The sequence below is a fragment of the Mangifera indica genome, chromosome 4 (assembly GCF_011075055.1).
Source record: "Mangifera indica cultivar Alphonso chromosome 4, CATAS_Mindica_2.1, whole genome shotgun sequence".
In the NCBI taxonomy this organism is placed as follows: domain Eukaryota; kingdom Viridiplantae; phylum Streptophyta; class Magnoliopsida; order Sapindales; family Anacardiaceae; genus Mangifera; species Mangifera indica.
In genome coordinates, this window is record NC_058140.1 from 17,095,499 (window position 1) to 17,122,486 (window position 26,988).

The 26,988-nt window shown below is 32.6% G+C and overlaps 3 protein-coding genes and 1 non-coding gene across 4 annotated transcripts; 2 read left to right on the forward strand and 2 right to left on the reverse strand.

Moving 5' to 3' along the window:
• Window positions 1-241: 241 nt before the first annotated feature.
• Window positions 242-4,989, forward strand: LOC123213265 (nucleobase-ascorbate transporter 6-like). Its single transcript, XM_044632661.1, has 14 exons — window positions 242-827; window positions 1,308-1,405; window positions 1,497-1,673; window positions 1,770-1,870; window positions 2,189-2,264; window positions 2,399-2,458; window positions 2,552-2,736; window positions 2,982-3,078; window positions 3,465-3,551; window positions 3,804-3,862; window positions 3,961-4,052; window positions 4,121-4,198; window positions 4,293-4,453; window positions 4,542-4,989. The coding sequence occupies exons 1-14, from the start codon at window positions 707-709 to the stop codon at window positions 4,758-4,760; spliced, it is 1,611 nt and encodes a 536-aa protein (XP_044488596.1). The 5' UTR covers window positions 242-706; the 3' UTR covers window positions 4,761-4,989.
• A 5,324-nt stretch (window positions 4,990-10,313) lies between these two features.
• LOC123213419 lies at window positions 10,314-11,563 on the forward strand. The gene is made up of 3 exons (XM_044632855.1): window positions 10,314-10,676; window positions 10,765-10,916; window positions 11,226-11,563. Exons 1-3 carry the CDS (start codon window positions 10,421-10,423, stop codon window positions 11,334-11,336), a joined length of 519 nt encoding a protein of 172 aa, XP_044488790.1. The 5' UTR covers window positions 10,314-10,420; the 3' UTR covers window positions 11,337-11,563.
• A 4,939-nt stretch (window positions 11,564-16,502) lies between these two features.
• Window positions 16,503-19,537, reverse strand: LOC123213356 (cyclin-D1-1-like). The gene is made up of 6 exons (XM_044632774.1): window positions 19,004-19,537; window positions 18,704-18,790; window positions 18,257-18,355; window positions 17,960-18,161; window positions 17,712-17,842; window positions 16,503-17,631 (listed from the first exon to the last, which is right to left on the reverse strand). Exons 1-6 carry the CDS (start codon window positions 19,250-19,252, stop codon window positions 17,413-17,415), a joined length of 987 nt encoding a protein of 328 aa, XP_044488709.1. The 5' UTR covers window positions 19,253-19,537; the 3' UTR covers window positions 16,503-17,412.
• A 5,981-nt stretch (window positions 19,538-25,518) lies between these two features.
• Window positions 25,519-25,592, reverse strand: TRNAV-AAC. The gene has a single exon. It is a non-coding gene; the product is annotated as a tRNA-Val (tRNA).
• Window positions 25,593-26,988: the final 1,396 nt, after the last annotated feature.

The window sequence follows — 26,988 nt, forward strand, 5'->3', positions numbered from 1 at the left end:
ATAAGTAGTTTCGAACATAAAAAATTAATCGTAATTTACATGTTAAAGATTGGTAAAGTAGACGGTGGAGAAGCTTTTATACAAGCTTTATCTTTACGTGATTGAAGAAAAAGATTAAAAGAACTTAGACCCACATCAACAAATACAAGAAAAAATGTAAAGGAATTGAAGTTAAAGCTCAAAGGAGATTCCCGTTGGTCACCAGAGAGGAATTTTAGTCTCTTTCTAGCTATAGTGTTCTCTTCTTTTGCTTTTTCCCTCTCCAAACTGATTTTTTATTGTTTCTTGCTGCCCAAGTGGGACTCTGGCTGTAAAAAACTTCCTATTAGGCCACTACATTTCATTATCTTTTAAGTGAGGAAAACTTTCAAGAGAGGAATATAGCAGTTTATCACTGTGGTGCTTCTCTCTTGATTCTGCTACTCAAACTGTTATTGTTTTCTCTGACAGATTCTGTTTATCTTTCTTCCTGTGGTTTGCACTAGTCTTTACCGCCAGTAGAAATACATTTGAGCAAGATTTAGTGCAGATAGTTTTGTGGTGCCGCATTTTGCGAATTGAGTCATCTGGATTTAAGCGACGTTTTTAACTTTTGAGCTATTTGATTTTTTGTATGGAGATTTGAGTCTTGTACTGTGTATAGATTATAGAAAATTGTTAAAGAAGTTTCCTTTATAAGAGAAAAGAAGAAAAAAAGGAGGGAAACATGGCCGGAGGTGGAGGAGGAGGACACGCGCCGCTACCGAAACAAGAGGAGCTGCAGCCACATCCAGCTAAGGAGCAGCTGCCAAATATTGCTTATTGCATTACTAGTCCTCCACCGTGGCGTGAGCTTTCTTGTTTATTCTACTTTTTTTGGTTTATTCATATTACATTTCTGATAGTCATATTTTGTTGCAATATAATCATTTTTCCATTGTATCATGTTACTGGTTTTCTAAGTTTGTGGTGCGTTGGACTGTCCTTCACTTCTGATATTCATTTTTTGGTTATTAACTTTTGTCTAAAGCTGGCTTCTATAAGTTTTCCATCTTGTCCCCTCTTAATTACTGTTTTATTTTATACTAGTTTTACTAATAGTTATCCGTAATTTGCAGAGAAGCCAAGTACTCTCTAAACCTTTTTACACCGGAAACCATTTAGTCTTTCTTGAATTTACATTTAATCTGATCCTTAAAAGTTTCGTGGGAGCCCATATTGTCAACTGATCAACTTGTCAAAATTTCTGAATGTTTATTACGAGAGTTCAACCGACATTTGTTTCTCAAGTTGTTAATTGCCCATCGTGGGGTTGTTTCTTATTGCAGCTGAGGCTATCTTACTTGGTTTTCAACATTACCTGGTGATGCTAGGCACAACTGTGCTCATACCCACCTCTCTGGTTCCCCAGATGGGAGGAGGAAGTGTAAACTTTCTCAACAGTATTTAAAACTAAGCTTATTACTTTGTTTTGTTGTTTATGTCTGTCTGATCACAATTATGGTTATTTCTATTAGGAGGAGAAGGCAAAAATGATCCAAACACTGTTGCTTGTAGCTGGATTAAACACGTTGTTTCAAACATTTTTTGGTACTCGTTTACCAGCAGTCATTGGAGCCTCTTTTACGTATGTGCCAGCAACCATTTCAATCATCCTGGCAGGTCGATATAGTGACATTGTGAATCCTCAGGAGGTTTCTTCACTAAAACTCTATTCTTTTTGTAATTACCTTGCCGTTGAGTTTTTATGTCATTATGATCCTGATTTGCTTGCTTTCATGAGCGTGCAGAAATTTGAGAAGATAATGAGAGGAATCCAAGGTGCGCTTATTGTTGCCTCAACTTTGCAAATTGTAATTGGTTTTAGTGGCCTTTGGCGTAATGTTGCTAGGTATGTTTCTTGAAATCTTGTTATTTGATCTGAATTCCTGAAGACGCATTGAGTTTTTTTTTTTTTACCAACATGATTTTTTTGTATTTTCTGTGGACAATTTCTTTTTATGATATGCTTCCCCAATTCAAATTTTAAATCAGGTGACAGTAATTCTTTCTGTCATACTGAATTGATTGATTTATCCAATCATAAAAAATTTCAGTCTGAAAACCTATCAAAATGGATAGGAATTCCATTTTGGTTATGTTGATTTAGAGTCTTCTTAAAGACTTAAACTTATCTGAGTCGACCTATATGTTTTCTTATACTTGCCAGGTTCTTAAGTCCTCTGGCTGCTGTACCTTTGGTTGCTTTGTCTGGCTTTGGGCTCTATGAATTTGGCTTTCCTGTGGTATGCATCAATATCTTCCTTTTAGGATAAAAGAATGCTATTAAAACTGTTTCAACTGCCTGGCTTCTCTGTCTCAATGTAACTTTATCTTCTTTTGTTACGATATTTTAGTGACAATGGCTCTGCATTTCTAGGTTGCAAAATGTGTGGAGATTGGTTTGCCACAGATCATCTTTCTTGTAATTTTTTCGCAGGTGATGATTAAATTGTAAAGCATAAGTTTTGTTTTTTGCTTCAGCACAATTACATGGTTTACAGAATATTAATTTTTGACCTCCAACTTGCAGTATATACCTCATATGATACATGGAAAACGCCATGTGTTTGATCGCTTTGCTGTTATATTTTCTGTCGTCATTGTGTGGGTTTATGCTCACCTGCTGACTGTGGGTGGTGCCTATAAGAATGTTGGGCCTAAAACACAACAAAGTTGCAGAACAGATCGTGCTGGAATTATGGGTGCTGCTCCATGGTAAGGCTCCTATTATCTCTGTTCCTAACTGAATATTAGGTCTATTTTTAATACCAGATAGGCATTCAAGCAACAATTATACATTTTTAGCTGCTTCAATAGGTGCAATCATTTTAATATTCCAAGTATCAACTCTACTCTTGTGACTGGATACTTTGTTTTTGGTGTTCCATTAAATATTAGAAACAGAAGACAGTCATTTTATAGTGCTCCTTTTTTGTTTTGTTGTTAAACGCTGTGTGTAGGATAAGAATTCCATATCCTTTTCAATGGGGAGCTCCCACTTTTGATGCTGGAGAGTCTTTTGCAATGATGACTACTTCATTTGTTGCTCTTGTCGAGGTTTGTTAATCATCTGCTTATGATTCCGGGGTGCATTTATTTATATTGATTTGGTACTGTTGATAATCGGGCTATTACTATCTCTTGGATTCTGAGCATGCTGTTATGAGATGGATTCCGGACTGATGGTATGCATATATAAATTGCAAACCCTGTGAAGCTGGCTCTTTTACTTCTGTTTTCTGAATACTATAATTGCATTGGCACTGGGTTGCCTTGATAGAGGAAAACAATAGTACTATGAAGGTTCTATCCCCCTTGATAGCTATTATAAAAATGTCTTAAAACCTGCAAAGTTAGTTCATATAATGGTGTTTGAAGATTGGAAAATTATTTTGATCTGTGATAATTTTTAACTGAGACGCTTAACTGCTTTTTGTGATCAGTCCACTGGTGCCTTCTATGCTGTATCTAGGTATGCAAGTGCTACTCCATTGCCACCTTCTGTTCTTAGCCGTGGTGTTGGTTGGCAGGTAAACAGGTTTAAAATAGCTTACCTTGTCCTTTTGCATTTTTCTTGGTGTTAAAATCGCATGAAATATATAAACAATTTCACACAAACTGATGAATAGCTTGCACTTTATAAAGTGTTATAGCTGGCCTCTAGTACATTAATGGATTTCCTTGCCAAAAGTACTTTAACTTCTCTTCAATGTGAGTCTGTTTCATTTCCTGCTAGCTGTAACTCTAATTGTTTCATTTATTCTTAATTTTTCTGACTTCAGGGAGTTGGCATTCTCTTCTCAGGGATATTTGGAACTGGGAATGGATCATCAGTATCTGTGTAAGATTGTGTTATTATGAGACCATTTGGACTTATCCATCTCTCCGCAATTTTTTTAAACATATTGAATGGCCTGAGATTTCTTGGTTTTCCTGCAGTGAAAATGCTGGTTTGTTGGCATTGACCTCTGTTGGCAGTCGGAGGGTTGTTCAGATATCTGCAGGATTTATGATCTTCTTCTCCATTCTTGGTTAGTAAATTATGTCGCTGTTTCTGTTTCATTGATGTATATGTGTCTTGACACACATCCTTTGCCAGGAAAATTTGGAGCTCTTTTTGCTTCAATTCCTGCTCCAATTGTTGCAGGCCTATACTGCCTGTTCTTCGCCTACGTGGGTACGTCTAATCAGTTTCCCAGAAAATCCTTAATTTCACTAATCCATTCAAAGTTAAAGTAACTCTACAATATTGTTTCATTACTGGTGAACAGGTTCAGCTGGTCTAAGCTTCCTCCAGTTCTGCAATTTGAACAGCTTCAGGACAAAGTTTATATTAGGATTCTCCTTTTTCATGGGCTTGTCGATACCACAGTACTTCAATGAATACACTGCAGTTAACGGTTATGGTCCAGTCCATACCGGCGCAAGATGGGTAACCAATTATGTTTCTTTCTTTTCTACTCTGGAGGCTAGATTTTTGGTCCATCATCACTCTTACTATCGTTCTCCCTCTTTTGCAGTTCAATGACATGATCAATGTACCTTTTTCATCTGAACCATTTGTTGCTGGCTTTTTGGCAATGTTCCTTGATGTCACATTGCATAAGAAAGATAATGCTACAAGAAAGGATCGCGGCATGCATTGGTGGGATAGGTTCCGGTCATTCAAGACAGATACAAGAAGCGACGAATTCTATTCTCTGCCGTTCAATCTCAACAAGTTCTTCCCATCGGTGTGATTTTAAACCTATAGGTTGAAGGTTCTATGCATCTGTTTTCCCAGTGAGTTCCAGTATCTCCCTGTGGACATTACAGTAAAAATGGGTGTTCTTTTTGGCACTGTTTTCTGCCTCAAAACCAACTTAGTGGTATAAATGATACTGGCTTCATCTGTCTGTATCAATGCTTTTGTATGTTAAACTATACTCCAAGAAAATATAACTGTATCAGGATTTGAACATTACTAAATTCAACCAGGCTGAAATAATACTTGTATTTCAGAAACATAAAATATTTCGGCCAAGAAGCAACTTAAATAAACATGGTATTGTCTAAATCTTTCCTGGAAAAACAGATAATTAAGCCATCAGGTTAGCGAAAGATAGATTACACCCTTCCAATTTAGCCGAAAATGAAGACAATATGGATATAACTTCAATCTAAGGAGTGATACGTAATGAAGCCAAATTGCAATTATTTGATTATAACCTTAAATTGGCTGTAGAAATTAACGAGGGAAGGCCATGCATGATATTAGAGAATTGAGAATAATTTTGAATATGTAAATAGGTAAATATTTCATATGGGTAATAAAATAATTAAATAATTATGAATTATGAATAAAATAATACTAAATTATATAATAAAAATAAAAAAATATATATTTATAGTAAATATGTATAATATTATTATTCTTAAGAGATAATTTAAGTAATAAAAAAGAAGATTTCAAATTTAAAAAATATTGGATTCTAATTTTTTTTTTTTTTGATGATACAAAAAAATTAAACCTTTAATTCATCTTATTTAATGATTGTGAATGAATTATTGGAATTTATATTTTATAGGGAGAGAGAGAGAGAGCTAGCATTATTCTATAAAAATAATAATATTAAATGAATAACATGCAAATAAAGTACTTCATTATGTATAAAAAATTCCAAATAAAAATTTACTATAATTGAGGGGCCACGCAGGCTTTTCTTTCTTCTTGATGGCCAGGCCATTCCAATGGATATTTCTCGAGCTGGTCACCCATTCGTTGACCCATTATGGTTTTTCCACTCTTGGTGATGAAATCATTAACATAATCTATTCAAATCAATCCAATAATCTCTTTTAAGTCATAATTAGTTTTGAATGGGAACTTTTTTATGCTTCAAAACTTTTAATCTATTCAATTCTCCTTTCTTTGTTTGCCACAGTACAGAGGCTCTGTATATTATTCCAATATGAAAGAGAAATCTCAATTTTCCTTTGGATTCTAATTTCAGTTTTAAAAATATTCTTTCCACTGGTTGAGTTGAGCTCTAGGTGGACTGCAATGGCAGATGCTGCATTAATATCAAGTTAAAGCACCAACAATATTAAAAATTCTCTACTATATTTTATTATTAAGAATATACCATTCTTCCACAATCATAAAGTTGAATGCATATTTTATCAAAACCAATTGACACAAAACAAAAAGTTGATAATCTTTGACCTTCAATTCAATCTTCTTTATCATTTCATACATACCCCATGTCTTTAATATGCCTAGCTATTTTCAATTATTAATATTTTCTTTTTATTTATTTATTTATTCATCTTTGATGGGATATCTTTTAGGTCAAATCAAACCCACTAAATAAAATAAATTTAATAATTAAAAATATTTAAATTTATATTCTTTTTTTTAATCTCACCAAATCACACTGGGAGGAAGATATTTAAGAGAATTTTTGTTCAACCTTATCGTTGGTGAATTGTTTATGGTCAATATTAGTCTACCATGTGTGTCACCATCGCATTTATGATTTCACCAGAAACATTAAGAAAAAATTGGGAAAACAACAAACAGTATTTGATTCTGGCTTTTGGGTATTTGAGAAATAATAAGAATTGTCAACATTGTTGTGCTATTTTGTTTTCTTTTATTGTATTCCCACAATTCACTAAATCTAAATTGCCAAAAAACCTTCCACCGACTATCTATCTAGTCTAGTCTAGTCTAGTCTAGACAGGCCTCGCTCGCTCGCATCAATCAAATAATTAATACATCAATATTATTAATATTTTTAAATGCAAAGTTTAAGGTATTTAATTATACCCTAATTAAGTAAGTTGCATGAATCTTTCTCTATGATTCTTTCTTCTACTATATTTAGAACATTGCATAACAACCACCAAACTTTAATTAAATTAAAATCAGAATGTTTATAAAGAGACATAAAAGACCTAACAAGTCATAATAAAATAATCACTAGTTTCATGGCTCTGCTAATTAACATATATGTATATATATTAATGACTTGCCTCTAACCCTAACCCTAACCCTAACCCTAACCCTGAGCCAGAAGAAGAAGTTAAGGGTTCTTCGTTTTAAAAACTTAGTAGGAGCTGTATTTCCCTTCTACTAGAGTCATGTTCGAACGAGAAATAGTCCATTTTTTTTTCATTTAATATCATCCCCAACATCTCACATGGCTTACATCTACTGACATTAATCTCAGATGTTTACACATGATTCGCGGATCCATGTTTCAACTTCTAGGAATCTGATTTTGTTTATAAGAAAGAGTCAAATATCTTCAGACAGATTACTGTCTCTTTCCTAATTAATCAACTCATTAAGACTCTGCCTCTCTAAAATATTATGGTAATTCACATTTTTGACCTCTTAAGGGCATAAGCATAACATTACCCAAGACCAAAATTGTATCTTTGGTTGACCATCACTGTTTCTCTTCCCATCTCCTTTCCCTCCCGTTCATTGTCCTATTCATCTTTGGCTCCATTCTTGAATTTATTATATACATCCATTTTGTTTCGAGGTATGGGATATTTTGAACTTTTTTTTATCAATATATATTTATGTACCATATATCTTATTGATTTAATAAAAATATTATAACAATAATATTTCTTTTTTAAAACTTTCGTAGATGTAAATTATATAGAAAGATTTTTTGTTGATATGATTTATAGAAAGAGATTTTCTCTTTTTTTTATCAACCTTCTAATAAAAGAAGAAATCTTTACAATATTAAAAAAATTTGAAACATGATAATTCTTCACCTCAAGAAAATAATTGAAATAAACAGCTATGATTGAACAATAAAATTTGTGAAAAAAATTGAGAGAAAGAAATCGCTACCCATTATAAAATATTTAAATGAACACAAATGAGAGAGACGAAAATTGTCAAATTTCTTTAGAGAATTCATATTTTTTGTAAAGATTTTATGTAAAATCATTCAAATTTAAGTCAGTCTTGATTCAAACCCTTATATTTTGTGTTTTCTTATTTAATAATTGAAAATCAAATAATGTAAAGTAGATTCATGTTTATGAGTTCATATGAAATATAATTTTATTGTGATTTTATATTATTTATATTGTTTAATGTTATGATTTTATGTTATTGTATTGTCTAATGTTGTTATAATGTAATTAGAATAAAAATAAGAATGAATTGATAAAGATCTATGTTTGGATAAAAAACAGAGAAAGAATGGGTTAACATTGAAGCTAGGGGTTGGTGTCGACACCAACCCTCGAGGTCAACGTCAAAGCTTAGGATTAACGTCAACCTCTCTAATCCTACATAAAAGTTGTGTTTTGCTCTTAACGTCTAAAGTTTTATGTTTCGACGCATGTGTTTTTATGTTTTTATGTTTCAACACTTGTACATATAATACTTTTATGTTATATTATACAAGGATCTCTTCATGGGAAAACAAACAAATATGCTTTTGCAGAAAATATTTGCAAAAGCATACAGAGATGTATGTATTCTGCATACGTTCACGTGAATGAACACATGAACGCAAACAAATATTTGTATATTCCGTCTTCTACTTTTTATAAAAGAATAAGAATATATTTTTTACAATATTTATATATTTTTATATGTATTATATATATCGTTAAGATTCTTCATGCCAAGGCTTTCATGGTGCATGTTCTTCATTGGTGGCAAAAGCTTCAATTATTTGATTTTTTTTTTTATGTGCTATTTCAATATCAGATTAACGTCAATCAAAATTTAGGAAGATATGTCCAAATAAGTTTAAAATTTTTTAGATTTGAATTTAAATTTTGAAAGTTTAAATTCAAATGTAATTTAATCTAAAAAATTTAAACTAAAAAATTTTTAAATTCACTTAATTTTATTTAACACATATATAAATATTGTTTTAAATATTGATATTATATATCTATACATGTTTTTTCTTTTTATAATATAAAAAGAAAATAGTGTCATATATTTTAATATATAAAATAGTAAAAATATTTAAAATATAAAAGGTATAGTATAAATAAATAAGTGAATTTAAATTGGGAAGAAAAATTCAGTATCTCTTTTGTTTCACCTAATATGCATTTGGGAGACAACATTGACCCGTTGGTAAAAAAAAAAATTTCATTGATGATCTGTCTTTTCCATAGTTACTTCTATGACTTCTTAACATTGAATCCATCTTTTATGTATACAAATATTCTTAATGCCAAATACCCAAACGATGTTGTGGAATTAATACATACATTAGCGTTCTCAGCCTCAACTTCATTGCGCCTTTGCTCATCATTTTAAGCCCCGTTTAGGTCCCCATTGGAACCATTCTATTCCTTGTCGTTGCCAAGTTCTAGTTGGTTTACGGGTGACAACAAGATTGGGTGGGCGAGCGTGGAACGGTGTTGTGATGATGGTGTGTTGTTGGGGAGAGACTAGCCGCTGAAAAATGGGTGGAGTTTTGAACTTCGATGGCAAGGTAAGGAAGTAAGAAAATGAAAAAGAAAAAAGAAATGATTTTTTTTAATTTTATTTTTAATTTTAGAAAAAAACAATTATTATATCTTTAAACATTTCACTTTTCGCTGAAGAAATTAGATTTTGAATAACAAAAAAAAAATATATTTATATATGTTTGTAATCAAACCCTAATTGAAAAATGTTAATTACTTGAAAACATTTTGTATTTATACAAAAATATTAGAAAAATACCGTGAATTGAATCTATTAGTATTTTCATAATTGTAAATGTGTTTCGAATTAATTATTTATTATTCAACGTTAAATCGAAAATAATAAATTATATATATATATATATGTAATTAAAAATAAAATTAATATAGAGATGATATAGTTGATGTCACTGTTCATAGTACAAATAAACAAATAGACAAACTGTTGGAAGAAATTAGAAGGATAAGGTGAAATCCAAAGGAATCTCCCTCTCTCCCATTTCCACGCATGGCCTGCTTAGGAGCTGATGCAATATTAATTTTAATTAATTAATCAACAGCTATAATCGTCCGGCATCTTCTGATCTGACTCTTCTTCCATTCTAAATCTTGACTCCCTGCCAATTTCCTCTCATCTCTCCACGTGCTTCTCTTTCCATGGTCCGGTGTCGCTGCGGGTATATTTTCTAATTGTTTTAATAATTCAATAAAATAACAAATAGAATAATTGTGAAAGGGAGAGCCAACGTGGCACAAGAGTTAGTTGAGAAGTAAAGTAAGGTTGACGGATTATTACTATAATTTGATGGGTGGTGGCCCTGGCGTTGCTGTATAGATAGAGACTTCTGCTTACTTCACCTCTGTCCTTCCCTTCATTTCCCTTCTCTTCAACCTTATCTTTCAATCTTCTTCTTCTTCTTCTAATTTTACATTCAAAGAAAGAAAGACGATGGGGAACTGTCAAGCTATTGAAGCTGCGGCCTTGGTTATACAGCACCCAAATGGGAAGATTGAGAGGCTTTATTGGCCAGTCACAGCTAGTGAGATAATGAGAATGAACCCGGGTCATTATGTTTCTTTGATTATACCATTGCCTCCACTGCCTGAACAAGATCCAAAGTCTGTTCGGTTTACCAGGGTTAAGCTTCTTAGGCCTACTGATACTCTTTCTCTCGGCCATGCCTATCGACTTATCACTACTCAAGGTATTCTTTTCTATTCATGTTCAAATATCATCATCTTCTCTCTTCTTTGTTTTTAAGAATATGAGTTTTAATTGATTGTCATCTGTAGAGGTCTTGAAGGTCTTGAAGGCCAAGAAGCATGCAAAGGCAAAGAAGCAGCAACAGGAATCAATTGAAAACTTGCAGATAGCTCAGGAGAGGCAGAGTTCAGGTTCTGAAAGAGAACCCAAATCCCACATGGATAAAAACTACCAGTACCAGGTACCTTTTCTTCTCTTCAACTAACACAATTAGTTATTACTTGCTCAATTTCAATCATCTTGCCTATGACACAGCTCACAATCCATTTTACAAGGAAGAAAATACACACTGAAATGATTCCTCTTCTTCAGTTTTCAAGTATGTCCTAGAAAAATTGACTGGTTCCCTGAAACACCATTTCATATATAGCTTGACCACCAGCACAATAAAGAAAGATCAATCAAAGATTTGATTGTGATTATATATTCTTTAAATTTATGGATTCTCGGCCACCAATACTAATGCTATAAACCATGTTTCTAAATTCAGGCGCTGAAACAGGAAAGGCACCGCCCAAGGGCAATATCAGTGAACCCTGCTGCAATGGGATCAAAATCATGGCGGCCATCTCTGCAGAGCATCTCTGAGTCTGCGAGCTAGCTGATGCTTATTTCAAGTTTTAAGTTGTTACATGCACGCTCTTCGTACTTGAGCTTCCTCAAACAAAGAAATATAAATTCATTGAAACCATGGAGCTGGGGCCAAAAGTTTCTAAATCCTTGCCACAAAAAGCCCCAGATTCAAACAAAATTTTCAAGTACAAAGACTTCTGTATAGCTTCAAAAAGAGCAATGAATCAATGTTACTAGTAAAATGTTGTGATGAAATTCGATCTTGCTAATGTTATTGGTGTCCCCAATTTCATACAAGGAGAGGAAATCTTGGAGCTTGAATTAAACTGCTAATGTAATTGCTGTCCCCAATTCAAGCTCCAGGATTTCCTCTCCTTTAGAGCAATCAACATGTCTCCTGGAGCAGGAATTCACTAATTATATTCTGATTTCAACACCACAAGCTAGTTATCATTGTTGACATTTCAAATATTCAAATTTAATTATGAAAAAGGGAAATAGAATCATCTGCTTTTCACAAAAAGAATCACATTCACATAGCATAATGAAGATGTTGTCAGCACTGGGACAAACACGCACGAAAAGTTAGAACAATTTGATGGAAATTGTCTGGGAAACAGTGATTCCTTGTTGTCAGGTCAGATTTATCTCTAGTAGGTCAATCATGGAACAGTTTTCAAGTCAAGCAAAAACTAGGGCTTCCCAAAAGATCAACTAATATTAGGGAGATAAGATATATAACAAGAGGCTTGATGTAGAAATCCAGGTTAAGGTTGAAGAAGACCAGCATTCTATAATGTGATTCAAAATTTGTATGAGGCAAAGTTTACACAGTGATGATGACTAGCCTCTATTAGTCTCAGAAAGGCAAAAACAAAATCTGTAAATGGAACCACATATAATATACAAAATTTACTAGTTTCTGACCCAGATTCGAGCGACCAAAGCAGCTGTGCATTTGAAAAACTTGATCTTCTTTTACTATTTCAAACATTTTTTGATTTTAAATCATATTTTTATGATGAAACTGTATTATTATATCTATAGAGAAATTGATCACACAACAAAATGAATCTAAATATGAAGAAAATTTTCAAATTAAAAATTGAGAACTAAGTAAGTTTGAAATTAGTGAAAATTGGGTACAGAGAAAAATCCTGATTAAACCCAATTAAGTAATGTTATTACTGATAATAAATGGTTTTTAAAAGACAACCTTTTAAAATACAATAGAGGTATAACGATCACTTCCTATTTGCAAATTTTTTAGGCCCTTCTTCAACCTTCAGTGAACTTGTGCATATAAGGACCATTTAAACAAATAGAAGCCCAAGTTGGGATAGTTGGGCTAAATGGGTCATTGGAGAACACTCCCTGGATGTTGAACCAGACATTGGGACCAACAAATGCATATATTCGATTTCAATTTCCTCTTGTTAATTGAAAGCTGTAAGACAAACAAGTTATCGAAAATCAGTAAGAGAGACACGCCTATGTACACACTTTAAATATATAATTAAGTATACATATTACATATTATCATATGATTAAATAATTTTAAATTAAAAATAAATAATATTTACTCATATAATAATACATCATTTATATACTTAATTATGTAAAGAAAAGTGGGTGTATCGTGTATGTAGCATTGCATACCAACCAATTTCAAAAGCTATTTTATTTGAAAAGGCTTTACGGCAAACCAAAGCAATTTGAACATGCATGCATCTTCCTTTAAACTTGTATCATTTATTTATTTATTTACGGAACCTTTGAGAATTAATGGACAGATTAATTCCAAAGTAAGCCACCATTTCATCTTTTTCTTTCCCAAAAGTTATTAGTTTCATACATTTGTACATAACAACAGTCTTTACAGTAAAACTATGATCCATCGAAGGCATATGAAAATGAATCCACAGCTATCTTCATTCCCTTATTCAATTAAAGCTTTATGGCTTTAATTGCTTGCTGCTGCTGCTTTGCTGTGGGTTATACTCTTTTCATTCTTGTCATATATATTCTTTGTGGGATTTTGATCTGGACCGCACAAAGATTGATTTTTCTATACACTTTTCTTCCTCCTTTTTGCTTTTCTTTATTCACCTCGTTACACGCTTGCTAGAGTTACCATTTCTACACTTTGAAATTAAAGATTTGTATGAAAAGAGAAAGCAAGATGTGGTCTTAATGAGACAATTTAAGAAAGTTAAATCCACGGGTGTGTTCAAAATCAACTCATCTAATAACAGTTTCTAGAGTACTTTGTGAAGCTTTTAAACTTTTAATCAGAGTCAGACTTTCGGCTGAACAGCCGTTTCTTTTAATGGAGACAAGCACAAATATCAATTAGAGTTGGTAATCCACGTGTTAAGTATTGTAATTATCGATGCCACCAATGGATCTCTGAGTCTAATTTTAACATGAATTCTATTGAATTTACCCAAATAGGCAAAAGGGTTTACTTATAAATTAAATCAATGATGATAAAATATGGAACAGTGGAGAAACTATTATAGATGATGATGGCGTAGGTGTGAGATTGCTGATGATTAAACAAAGACTCTTTAGTGTCCACTGTTGGAAATGGAGGCCAATAAAGAATGAAACGACATAAACGCTCCCTCGATAGTCGTCACTCTATCCCTTCCTCTCACCTTCTTTTGATGGCATCCAAAGACAGTAACGTGAGTTGGAAAGCCAACAATCAGGGCTCCCCTTCCAGTTTCATTTTTCTCTACCTTCACCTGTTTAAAAAGACAAAACATGATTAAATAATTTTCTTTCCAGGTATAACCAAGGAGTATGTATAAATGTAACGTATATATTGTTGAAATTAGCTTGTTTTGGATTGGGGATGCAGACATAAGAGGGTGACAAATCTATGAGTTCAACTCGAGAGTGGTGCTGTCTTGCATTCAGCATCAAATCAAAACCCCTATTTGAAAATTTTATTCAGCATCATTCTATCTTTTGAACCCTTAAAAAACATGGGCCAAAAAACTTTAACACCAACCCCACGAGCATATGGTTTTACAACGAAAACTCAACCTTTAAATACTGAATTTTAGGGTCCTCCATTTTTGTTCATGGCCAGGCCAACTAAAGTTGAAATTAAATTCCCCAAAGAAAAGCAGTGAGTAAAGAGCTAGATTTTGCCCCCCTTTAAACCCTACTTTTCTTTAGAAGGAAAAAGAAATTTTGGCTTTTGGGTTTAATCCTTGGGATTTCCTGACTCTTGCTGGGGGGCCGCCTTTGGTCTGCAGGTTAATTTGTTATTTAAAAATGTAATTAAGATAATTAATAATAGCTTAATGATGGCTGCAAGGTTAGTGAGTTAATCATCATAAACGCAGACTCTGATATGGGGATTTTGGCCTTGGCCCTTGGTGTTCATTATGAGAGATCATTTCATGGTGGAACCTATTACTGACAAAATCCAAATTCACCCTGTTTTAAACCTTTTCCAATACCCCAATCACAACCCATCACGTGGCCATTGAAGCCCCTTAGCTGGACTCGAATTGGGTACCCTCTTGATCAAATTTATACTTGATGGCTACACACTAAAAGATATTCAAATTTCTTCTTCACTTGAAAAAGCATCATTTTATGTATAAATATCTTCATTTGATGTACTTTAAGGTAGCAAAATACAACAAATATGCCTGGAATACACGAAACATGTGGATTATTTAATTGTGGAAAAAGAAGATATAATTTAATTAATTTGTGAAAATTATTTTCTAGATGTTATCGTCATTGCTTTCCATTTCATATTTTAATTGAGGGGTTCCATATGATTTCACACTTTTGTCACATATCGTCCTTAGCATGCGTTTTTATGATATTTATATGTCGTCGATAGGCCCGACCTTTTCTTTTCTTAAATTAATGTCATTGCTGTGGGCTTTAATTTTGTAGAGACGCTCCTGCTACTATTTAATACCCAATTGTTTTCTTTTTTTAATTATATTTTCAATGTAAAATCATGGGTTCCACTTTGTTGAAATCCTAGTTTTAAAGACTCTTTATAAGTCATCGAGTACTGAATTGTATTAATAAAGCCAAGGTTGATGTGGTTCACAGAAATGTTATCTGCAATTTGACGAATTAAATTGCAACCTCAATATATATATCCATGAATACCGGGTGGGTGGTCCTTCATGCCAATACTGATTACTCAAAGGAAGAAGGAAATTAAACCAATGGAATTGGGATTAAATGTACTGAACAAAATTTGGCTCTATGTGTGGCATGATTTTTCTTCTTCACTTCACTGTGGTCCATTGAAACAGTTGAATAATTTTGATGTGAATGCATGGAAGATGATAAGATTTGCATTACCTATTAATAATGGCCAAAGGACTTATTCCCACTCAAGCTTTAGTCTATTTTTAAACTTTTATCTATTAAGTTTCGAAAACTCAAATACTCATTTATCATTCAACTTCTATTACTCATACATGTCATCCGATGGAGACAGACAACCAAAGGAGAAAAAAGGTTAAGAAGACACGAAGATAGTCGTCAAAATGATAGAAAAAGAGAAAAAAAAAACTTTAACATTAGAGAAAAAAATTACTTTTTAAAACTTGAAAAGTTGAAACTAGAATAAATTTTAATAAAAAATTTTAAAATAAATTAAATGATTGATGAATATTTAAATTTTTTAAATTTAATAGGTAAGAGTTTAAAAATTAACTAAACCTTATATGAGAATAAGTCTTTTGGGCATTAATAATAATCAAATGCATGGCATGAGTGGTCATCATTGTATTATATCTTACTGCATGCAAAAAATATATAAACAAATAAATAACTTGAAGCTCAACTTTTCTATTTTTAATGTAGAAACTTGTTAAGTTGATAAAGAAAAAGGGGTTTCCTTATCTGGTTTCGGATTTTTCCTATAATAATATCTCACTGTTCTCACATCAAAATTCACAGTTTCAATCTAAGTTCAGTATTTTGTTGATGGGAATTACATGTTTGATATCTAAGGGAAGAAGATTAGCGATGGATCGGTCACGAGAAAGCAGGGGGCCGAGCAGTCCCTTCACTAAGCTCAGCCAGTCGATTCACCGACCATGCCTCGCAAAATTCCATATTTGTGCAGTTTCGACAAGGTAATAAAACAAACTGCAACGCTACAAATTCTGTATTGTCAACCACGTGATTTGCACAGAAATGGAAAAATATCGATGATTTTTATTACATTTATTAATCCAATACAACGCGCTTGAAAAGGCCCCAAAGACCTTTCGATATGTTGCCAAGAAAGAGGCTAATTTCAACCTTTGTTTAAAAAAAAAAAAAAAATCTAAAAGAGTAGTGCTGCACACTTGTAAACATTCACACGTATGAAGACCAAGTATATGTTAGGCCAATTAACGACATGTCAAGGCCAGGCATTTGCCGCCAAAAAAACACATACACAAACCACTCATGTCTTGTATAAAAATGTACTAACATGGAGATCAATGGAGCCATGTTGTTCATTATGATATCGTGCTATATCTTCGCTATGGCTTTGTCAAAAGTTGCAGAGATGATCCAGAAGAAAACGATATGGCGCGCCTTGATGGGAAGTTTTGACAATATATTTATATACCCTAGAAATTAATTCAAACTCTGCATTCTCTTGTTTTTCCAAATTTTCTTCTCTTTTCCGCCCAAGGGTCCCGCCTATCGCCTTCTTTCATTCAACAATCAATGCAGCCTTTGAATTCAATCCCCACTTCTTTCACACTCCATCACTCCACTATTTAACACTTCTTTTCTTTCTCAGTCTTCCCTTGTAACTTCTGTCAAACAAATATATATTTATGTAACAAATCCCCTTCCATTGGGAATCTGCAATGCCATTAATGGATGATGGATGCCATTCCACCAACTTCAAAGGGCAAAACAAATTAATAAATCAATCTTCCAAACTCACCGAACTCTCGTATATAAATAAATACATACATATATGTATATATGTATATATATAATCTACATCACTCTTGTTAATTTACCCCAAAACCCTCCAAAAATATCGAGGATTCTCGACAACTTGGACCCCCAGTTTTCCTTTTTCTTTTAATATTCCCTTCCCTTTACTCCGAATTTCCTTTGTCATCATCTACCCATAGGCAGTTATTTAATTTTCTCCTTTTATAAGAAATTGGTGATGGAGATGAGGCCGATGAATCACTGGAGGATCTCATTCTGGCCCGGATTGTTACCCGAAGCTTGGGTAAAGCTGTTGGTGCCTTTTTCCCACTATTATTAAGCACGAGTTGTTGCATCAACCGGTAGCAGCTAATGATTTTCTCCTGCAAAATGGATTATATTCCCAAGTTGGCAAACTATTTTTTGGTCCTTATTGATAATATATGCAATATTATTCGCTTACCTTGCTTAGTCCATCGCACCAAGATTCAGCATGTTCAGGATTAGCAAGAGACAAATTTGGAATTTCATTGGCTGCACAAAGAATCGCTGCTGCAGCAATGCTTGACGGCCAATACTCTAAAAAGCTGGCCTCTGTTCACATTTTCATGTCATTACTAGGATTCTACATTTTCTATACGCATGTATACATAAAAGTAGAGTGCATGCATTTATATATAAATATATGTATGTAAGTATGTGTTGTATTACCTTGGATATTGGATAAAATAATTTCGGTGGCTCGAGAAATTAAGAATCCTATAAAAGCTCCTGTTGAATCGAGTTTGCACGCAAAAAACCCAATGAAGCTGAATGGAGTCACAGATCGTAGCCTCCAATCTAAAACACTGAGCACCAGAAGCTCCATTCTGCGGATGGTTTTTGTTTCAAAAATATATTTGGCTCCTTCAACCTACAGAGATTACGAATGATAATATCAAGCCAGAATGAATAAAGTATCTAAGTAAATAGAAAACGAGTGTGTCAGATGATCGATTAGAAAATTACCTGAAGATCCAATAGAGAAGGAACCAGTGGTTCCTCCATTTTTGCAGCTAATGACAAGCAAGCAACAGATAGAAGCTGCAATGGCCACCCCTGATTTTGCTACACACAAAACACCACATAATTAATGAAAACTGTGTCATCCATAAACAATGGGTGGGTAATTGTAATTAATTAATGGTTAAGCCAGTTTATTAATTATATTCTAGAAACATTACAGGGATTTTGTATACCGTATAGTACAATAAAGGCAAAATAAATAAACGCCCCGATAAAGTTGATACATTGTTTGTAAATATAATTGATTAATCAACCAGTCATGTCATTTTCTTGCTCTGAAAGTCAAACAAAAATACCCCAATAGTCAAAATTTTTAATCACTTCAATCAATGAGTTATCAATTCTGTACTGCAGTCCAGCTAATTAAAACTTTCACGGACCGATTCTTACCGGCAATCGGTGAGAATACAGAAACCGGTCCATGTAGTTGACGGAGAGATACGCCGTTAATGGCTGGAAATTATAGTATGCTTGCACCTGCATAGACCACACAAATATTTATCACTTATTTCACCGTATAGACACCAAAGAATCCAGTATCATCTCCATAAATCAGACGGCTGCTAAAAAACAATCTTAAAAGACTTTCAATCAGATCTATATTATGGCATGGTTTATTAGAATAAGCAGTATTATATTTTATAGCATAAAAAGATATCGGTGTAGGAATTATAAGAACAGTAATAACACCTTGAGAATCCATGCAACAGATTGTTCTCTAGCAGAGGCATCGAGAGACTGAGTTTGAAACTGAGTCAAGTAATCAAAACCAGGAACAAAGTTTCTCTCATCGACTATAAACCCAGCGATAGACTCTTGAATGGAGGCAGAAGATTCGAGGTCCGATGATGAACATTCCGGTGAAGACTCGGCGGAGAAGACGCCTGAATCCTCGCCGCAAAGAAGGTCTGAAAAGTTACTGGAGCACGTGAGCGACATGCTGCGATTATGTTCTCATGGATCGATGGAGACTTGCTTCATTGAAGAGTGATCGGAGAAGAAGTCAACAAAGAATGAGAGTGACTGAGTGAAGAGAAGACGAGACGAGAGGGTGGATATGTTGTTGTTTGTGTGTGTTTGTTTGGATATAAATACGAGGGCGGTACATGTGACGAGTGAAATGGTTATTATTATTTTTTTTATAATTTGAATCTCTTTTTTTGAAGGTAAAATTGAGAGGTAGAGGATATTATATTTTATATATATCTGAAAAAAAAAAAAGAGAGAGAAAATGTTGGATTTTCCCGGGAAAAAATTGGATTTGTATTTTGGGTGGCCCTTTAGTTAGTTATTACAGGAAGATCAACAACAAGGGTTAGGTGTGGAGGTCAGGTTTTGTTTTGACTTGATTGCGAAGGGGAAGAGAAGGCAGGACATAATATGTTTGAATTGCCACATGGGTTGTGATTAAGACGACACGTAATTCACACACGTTTCAGAATGCAGTATATTAATTAGAAATAAATAAAAACTTAAAGATTGTCGAAAATAAAAAATCATAATGTAAATGCCATTAAATTCTCAAATAATCTTTATTATATACAGATTACAAGTAATTAAATTGATAGTTAAATGGAGGGTTGGGCACGAAAGCAATCAGTGATGTGGCAATGTAAACTCCTCAATTTGAACAAAAATTTAACCATTTTATAGCATTTAAATTATGGTGGCAACGACTAAGTTGGGGGCAGCATCATTATAAATTAACGAGGTTTTTAATTATGGATGGACAGTGACAAGTTTTATATAATAGAATATTGATAATTATATAATATTTGTGAAAAATAGTTATTCAATAATTTGTAAGAGAAAAGACAAAACAAGAGTACATCTTTATCGGAATTAACTTTTCAATAAAATGTTTGTTAATTATTATTAAAAAGTGTGTGTGAAACGGCTTCCGGATCCTCCCCTTCAACTTAAGGGGGGGTAAAAAAATGTCAACATTATTTTAGCAATTAGCCAAGTATAACCGATTAAATGACCTCTTTGTCCCTAAGTTTCTTTTTTTTAAACTCCCGTCCTTTCCCAAATTTTAATTTAGGATTCCTATTTCACTTTTGTTAAATTTTATTTTGACTTCCCTTCGCCTCTCCACGGCCCACCCGAGGTGGTGGCACCCCTCACAATAATGGTAGTTGAGTAGGTTTCGGTGGTCTCCAAGTGTCACTGGCGGTTTTGTGGCGTTGAATTATTTCCTTATATATAAGGAGTTAGTAAAAAGACAGATTTGTCCCATGGCAGCTACAGAATTTGTAACGACTTAACCCCAAGGGCGATACGTTATAGTTCTTGAAATATGAAGGATAATATTGGCATAACAAATTAGTATTCCTAAACCCAACACCTCTGTTCCAAATTTGGAAACCTGAGGTCATGGTTATGTAATATAATTAGCCCAGAAAAATAAATAAATAAATAAATAAATTTATTTATTTATTGTCAAATCTTTTCAAGGGTTCTTTCAACATTTATGTTGAAAACACTTGCTGGCCATCCTCTTAAATAACGATTGGGATTTTAGGGCCATCTATTTACTAACTCTAGTTGACTGATTTGAGTATTTCTTCAGGATATTTTGATTTAAAGACTATTATCCTACACCACCCTTGATGTTTCAGCTTTTACATTGACACCCCAAAGGTGTGAAAAATGAGCACTGACCTCCCATCACATTATCCATCATCTCCCCACTGTCCTTAACTGATTGATATTTTTCCTCCACTTGGCTTATTTATTTAATCCTATGAGATCCCTCTATATCAAACCATAAAATTTAATTCTAAAAATCATTCAAAATACCTTTTTCTTTGGGGTTCCAGTGAATTTCAAAATTAAAAGTCTATTTTATGACTTCCTTAAAATGGCAAAATAGCTTCCACATAATTCATTATTTATTTATGATTTTTATTTTATTATTCCCTAAGCAAAATACTTAATTTCATTTTTTTAAATTTTTCCTTAGACAAATATAACTCTAAATTCAAGGTTATAGAATTACAGATTTAAGAAATTTGTTACCAAAAAAAAGGGAAATATATCAATTAAACTCAATAAATAGGACATATCCAATAATTCTTCAAATGTGAAGGGATAAAATTAAAACCTAAGGGGAAGTGTGAGATGATATTTTTCATTTAATAATAATATCGACCGATTATGACTCGCACTCGGGTTTACATCTGTGTTTGAGTTTATTTAAGTAAAACTTATTTTGAATTCAAATAAATTTGAATTTTTAAGTCCTAAAAAAATGGTAAATAGTTATTGAAATGATATATAAAGTCACTGTCTCTTTTCTTTCTTTCTTACTAAAATTATTGCCATGATTTAACATTTTAAACTCTAATATAAAGTTGCATATGTAACCTCACTGAAATGATTTCCCTAATTAAATTTACCTTTTCATTCTCATCATACTTTACCACCACTTTGACTGTGTTAATAAATTTTTGCAAATGACTTACATTATTCACCCACTCTTCTTTTATCAAATGATAATATTTATAATGTTCAAATTACACCCCCGGCTTCGTTTTATTTCTTCATATGTATTTAGCTTATACATGTTTGTTTGTGATTTTGCACCATCTATCTGTCATCTCAATCTTATAACATGTCACATGTCTTTGGCTGACTAAAGGAATGGGTCTAAAAATATCAAGCCTGTGTAAGGGCACTTGTATTTAACTTATATTATTTTTTTTTTTTATTGAATAAGTTAAAGTGACATTAGAGATAATTTTTCTATCATGTAACTGATATAACTAAATTATAGGCTATGTTATCTTGTGATAGTTTCATCCCAATTTCTAGGGATATTATTTGTACTTTTCTTTATTTTAGAGGAAAAAAAGAAAGGAAATATAATATGCATGCTTTCTAGTACACATCCTAAGAATTTGACTGCTCAGGAACAGCTAATCCATATATGGTGTCGCAGTAAGAGCATGGGCATAAATTCATTATGTATGTATACATGCATGTATGTATGTATGTTGGTGTGTGTATATATATAAATCCATATCTTAATTTATTAAGAACCACTGTCTCTTTAGGCTGGCATTACAGTTTCGTCAAAGACAAAATATTCCATTTATCGAAAGAAATCTACATGAGACATAATTCCATCTTTGTTTCATTAATTAATCATAGGTTTAGGGTCCAAATACTTATTTAATTTTCAGTATATATACATAAATTAATATACGAATCCTGGGGATGAGGAATGGGAATATGTTGTGAGTGTGGATTTTGCTCACAAGCAGGAAACCCTAATTCAACTTGTTCAATAGTTACATCATATTGATACATCACAAATTAAAAATACCAACTGGGTATTGTTTCCCCAGTGCTTTATATACATTTCTGTATCTTATTAAATTATTAATGCCTCCATTTTCTCTAGTGCTGTAAAAAGTGAAGAAAAAGCTTGAATCAGACCTACTTTGATGGTGAAATAATTAAGATGAAACATAAGTCTAATTTCAGGATTTCGGTCTTAGTTCCTTTCTGGACTTGGCGTGCACTCAAAATATATAAGCATATAAGAAAGACCCCAGTTTCTCCTTTTAAGAAATTGGTCGGTCAGGCAGATTGAGACATTTAATTGGACATCTGTGAATCTAACCCCATTGAACAATGGTTTTGAATTTTAGGTATTTGGTAGTTTTGATGAGTTATTTTTATATATATTTGTTTATTAATATGAAATTGTCTAGTGCAAATAATGATGATTTCTGTGAAAGTATCAATAACTTAACTATATATATTATCAAACCTCCATTATGTTCTTGTTTAGCATGCTTTAGGGTTTGGTAGTTTGCTTAATCCTTCAAAATACCCTAATTATTCATTAATGTGTCTATAATATATATAATATCTTCCTTTCCTTTTGAAGTGGCTAAAACTTATAGATTATTCTACCTAAGCCCTTATTTTATGCCCCTATCCATTGGTACATGTATACGTATATAACTAAAGTCTTATTCTAGTTTTCCAAGCTGTAACTATATATGTTGTTACCCACAAATATAATTAATCTCAGTGGCCATGGTTTTTAAATATTATTGAAATCAAACCAAGATATTTACGATATATAAATGATAAAAAAGAAAAAAAAAAGATAAATATATATACACATTTATTTATAAGTGGTTCATCATGCAGAATATATATGATTAGGAGAGTTACAGACATTTTATTTCTACTGGGTGGAGACATTTCGACTTCCAAGAGCTATATAAATATATTAATATCCAAAATAAATCAGATATTATAATACAAAAATGGATATGCTATAGCTAGGCATTTATGAACATATAAACAAATTAAAAATTAAAGCCTAAAATTGGTTTTATAGTATATATGCTCATCAATCAATCCTCCTCCTCCTCATTATATGAGTTAGGCTTGGCTGATATCGACAATTATGTCATTTTCATTGGCATATTAAACCACTTTGATAGACTGACCTTATACCTAAATTTTACATTGACAAAAATATAAAGTCTTCAATTTGGTTATTTGTTACTCAACTTCCAAACCGGCTTTGTCCATAATCAGGGCTCTTTCTTAAACACTGGTTAATTTTGTATATTGGCTTTGCATTAGAATTTTCAGTTAATTATTTCGATATAATTATTGAATAATCGTTTCATGTTGTTGTTTAATAATGAAATCACAAAAAAAAAAAATTCGTAGACAAGGGAAGCAAAGCAATAAACATGAAGAAGTTGAGGAAAATATAAGAGTTGATTGACTAGAAAATTTTTAAATGCAAACAATCTGCCAACAACCAAACACAAACCCAGTTGGCTTGGCTTCAAAAAAAAGAAAAATACCCAACTCTCAGCCTCTCATTTTTGACTATTTGGATTGTCAATCAACTCATATATATATATATATATATATATATATATATATAGAAAGCTACTTCTGCAAACCTAATGCCAACATCCATGGAACAATGACCACCCCCCCAACTGTACAAATTATCAAATCATGACTGCTATCGATGCATGAAAAGTTGAAAGTTCATGGGGTCTACACAGCCTAGCATTTGTGTCCTTGTAATGGATTTAATATACGGTTTCTTTCTTTTCCTTTTTGACTATATAAAAATTTATTTCATTTAACAAAGCATTTGCCCTTCGATTATTTGTGTGCAGTAACAAAATCTAGAATGAAATGGAGACATGCACGTGGAGTGGAAGATGGTTAAGGCTGTAAGCAGGTTAGAAGTTTGGGCCTTAAAAGAGCAACACGCTTTCTGGTTGGTAGCGAACTTGTGGGGCAATCCAATCACATGCTCAACATCGACTCTAGATCCCTGAAGCCCAAATTCTGCAATCTATCACCTCAAAATAACTTCCGTGAAACACAGCTGGGAATGAATATGATTGGAACCTTTACACAGCATGAGTAATAATAATGGTGGCTATACTTTGAATAACGTGATGCAGGAAATAAAAAAATAAGTTAGCCCGTGAAGGATATTTTGGCATTTTGTATACATAAAGAGACATCAATGAGTTTGACCTATACAGATGAGGTGAGGCATAGGAATTAATGGCATTTGCAGGGGAGGGATGGATGTGGGCACCAAGTGCTTTTGCTGCTTGTCCTTGTAAAAATAGAGATTGCATATCTTTGTTTACATGATTTTGCCTTATCTCTTCCCTCCGTGAAAATATTTTTGTGGAGTCGTTTGGAGGTCATCTTCAACTGATTCGAATTTGGGAGTTCTTAAATAGCTATATCTAATTTTAAGCAAAAGATTGATATAAGGGTGAATTATATACCATGTAATTGAAAAAGAATGAGTATCCTTGATATCAGAGCAGGAGCCATATGTAGAGGACCAATGGTTGTCCAACACAACACAATGGCTATTATATGGTCTATATATTGAGGATTGTAAAAAACACTATTGTACTTTATCTTATAAAACCAATAATATAACACAATTATATAAACTCACGAAACTGAATATTAAATATATCTGTATTAATATAAGGTCAAAAAAATTTTCTGCTGAAATTCATCAGGAGAATAAATATCCCCGTAGAAATTTAGAACAGAGCTCTTACAAATGATTTCTGAAGCTGAATTTGTTGAGAATCTTGAGATGTTACGGAATTTTCCCTAACAAATGGCCCTTTCTAGAGCCCAGAAATAAAAATAACAAAAAGTTAAAACAAACTTGGCGTCGCCCGGACTCGAACCGGAGACCTTCAGTGTGTTAGACTGACGTGATAACCAACTACACCACGACACCTTCTCGTCACTGTCTCACAAACTAAGATATTCAACTAAAAATTAAATGTGGCATTGGTTTGGATTTTGTTGAAATGGCAATTTATGCATTTAGTGGCATTAAAAAGTCTAGCTACTAAAACAGACGTGAAGAAATTCCAGGGCAAACATGTGAATTAGACATTATTTCAGATTTATGCAGAAACCCAGCATAGATATGACACAGATTTATGCAATAACCTGCAGCATGTGAGTGTTTTCTTCTAACATAATTCACTATTTTGTCTTTCGTAATTCATTGCCCTTTGGACCCAACCACGACAACCATATGTATCATTTTGATCAATCATACAATAGTATTATATAAGATAGTCAAATTCGAATCTAACTATGAAAATAAGTTTATAGCATAAAAATTCGCCAAGGGTTATAACCCTTAAGTTGGAGAATTTTTTTTACGTTAATTAGAGAATTTCACTCTAAATTATAAGTTTCTTTGTTGTTTTTACGATTTATGAATTTTTAAATTCTTACAACGATGTACCAATATAAAATAATACATATTATATTATTTATACACCTTTAAATATAAACACAATGTGCATATTTATATTACACCAATACAACAACAATACATAATATTATTCTTAGAATTCATGAATTCGGAGTTAAAATTGAATTTAATATTTAGATGTAATTATTTTTTTATTTGATTTCATGTTTTAAATACAGGTTATTACAATCGAGAATTAGGGTTTTGATAAGTTCTAAAGTTTAGTTTAAGGTTATATTAAAAGATTAAAATAATAGAAAAAAATTATATATAATTAAGGTAATTAATTTTTATTGATATAAGGTTGGAGAGTAGTCGCTTAGTTTCTTATATTACTAAGTTTTTATTAATATTCCAAAATAAAATGATAAAAATTAAATAAAGGTCAACCGAATATTTCCCACCCAAAGTATATTATAATTTAAAGTTTTAATTCTTTAACTTTGAAAATTTTATTTACTTACCCATAAGTGGTTAAAATTAACAAAATCTTAATCCCAAAAAATTTTATTTTTTTTCTCCCATAAACCCTAAAAACTAATTATTTTACCCATAGAGCAGGTTTTAAAAAATGACATTCTCTTTTTTTGGTTTAGTTTTCAAACTCCGATGTCATTTTTTATGCTATTACCGACGGTTTCTTTCTCCTAAAGCTTTATGTCCCTCTTGTGATCTCTTTTCTCTTAGTTGATTATCTAATCGACATCGAACCAAGCTGAAGAGGTGAAGCTCTTCGTCTTTCTAGATATCTTTTTTCTGGAAGATGAAGAGTTTTGTCTTCATCTCCCAGGTTTGATTCAATGTTAATTGAACATCTAATTGAAAGAAGCGAGATTGTGCAATTATATTAGAGATAGCGTCGGAG

Excerpts from the sequence above, each read along its gene's own strand:
- LOC123213265 (XM_044632661.1), top strand. The coding sequence starts at position 707 with ATGGCCGGAGGTGGAGGAGGAGGACACGCGCCGCTACCGAAACAAGAG. Across the intron at positions 3,552-3,803 it reads GCCGTGGTGTTGGTTGGCAG|GGAGTTGGCATTCTCTTCTC; the intron begins GTAAACAGGTTT and ends TTCTGACTTCAG. Across the intron at positions 3,863-3,960 it reads AATGGATCATCAGTATCTGT|TGAAAATGCTGGTTTGTTGG; the intron begins GTAAGATTGTGT and ends GTTTTCCTGCAG.
- LOC123213419 (XM_044632855.1), top strand. The coding sequence starts at position 10,421 with ATGGGGAACTGTCAAGCTATTGAAGCTGCGGCCTTGGTTATACAGCAC. Across the intron at positions 10,677-10,764 it reads TCGACTTATCACTACTCAAG|AGGTCTTGAAGGTCTTGAAG; the intron begins GTATTCTTTTCT and ends TGTCATCTGTAG. Across the intron at positions 10,917-11,225 it reads ATAAAAACTACCAGTACCAG|GCGCTGAAACAGGAAAGGCA; the intron begins GTACCTTTTCTT and ends TTCTAAATTCAG.
- LOC123213356 (XM_044632774.1), bottom strand. The coding sequence starts at position 19,252 with ATGTCGCTCACGTGCTCCAGTAACTTTTCAGACCTTCTTTGCGGCGAG. Across the intron at positions 18,162-18,256 it reads CTTCTCTATTGGATCTTCAG|GTTGAAGGAGCCAAATATAT; the intron begins GTAATTTTCTAA and ends TAATCTCTGTAG. Across the intron at positions 17,632-17,711 it reads GGTGCGATGGACTAAGCAAG|GAGAAAATCATTAGCTGCTA; the intron begins GTAAGCGAATAA and ends TCCATTTTGCAG.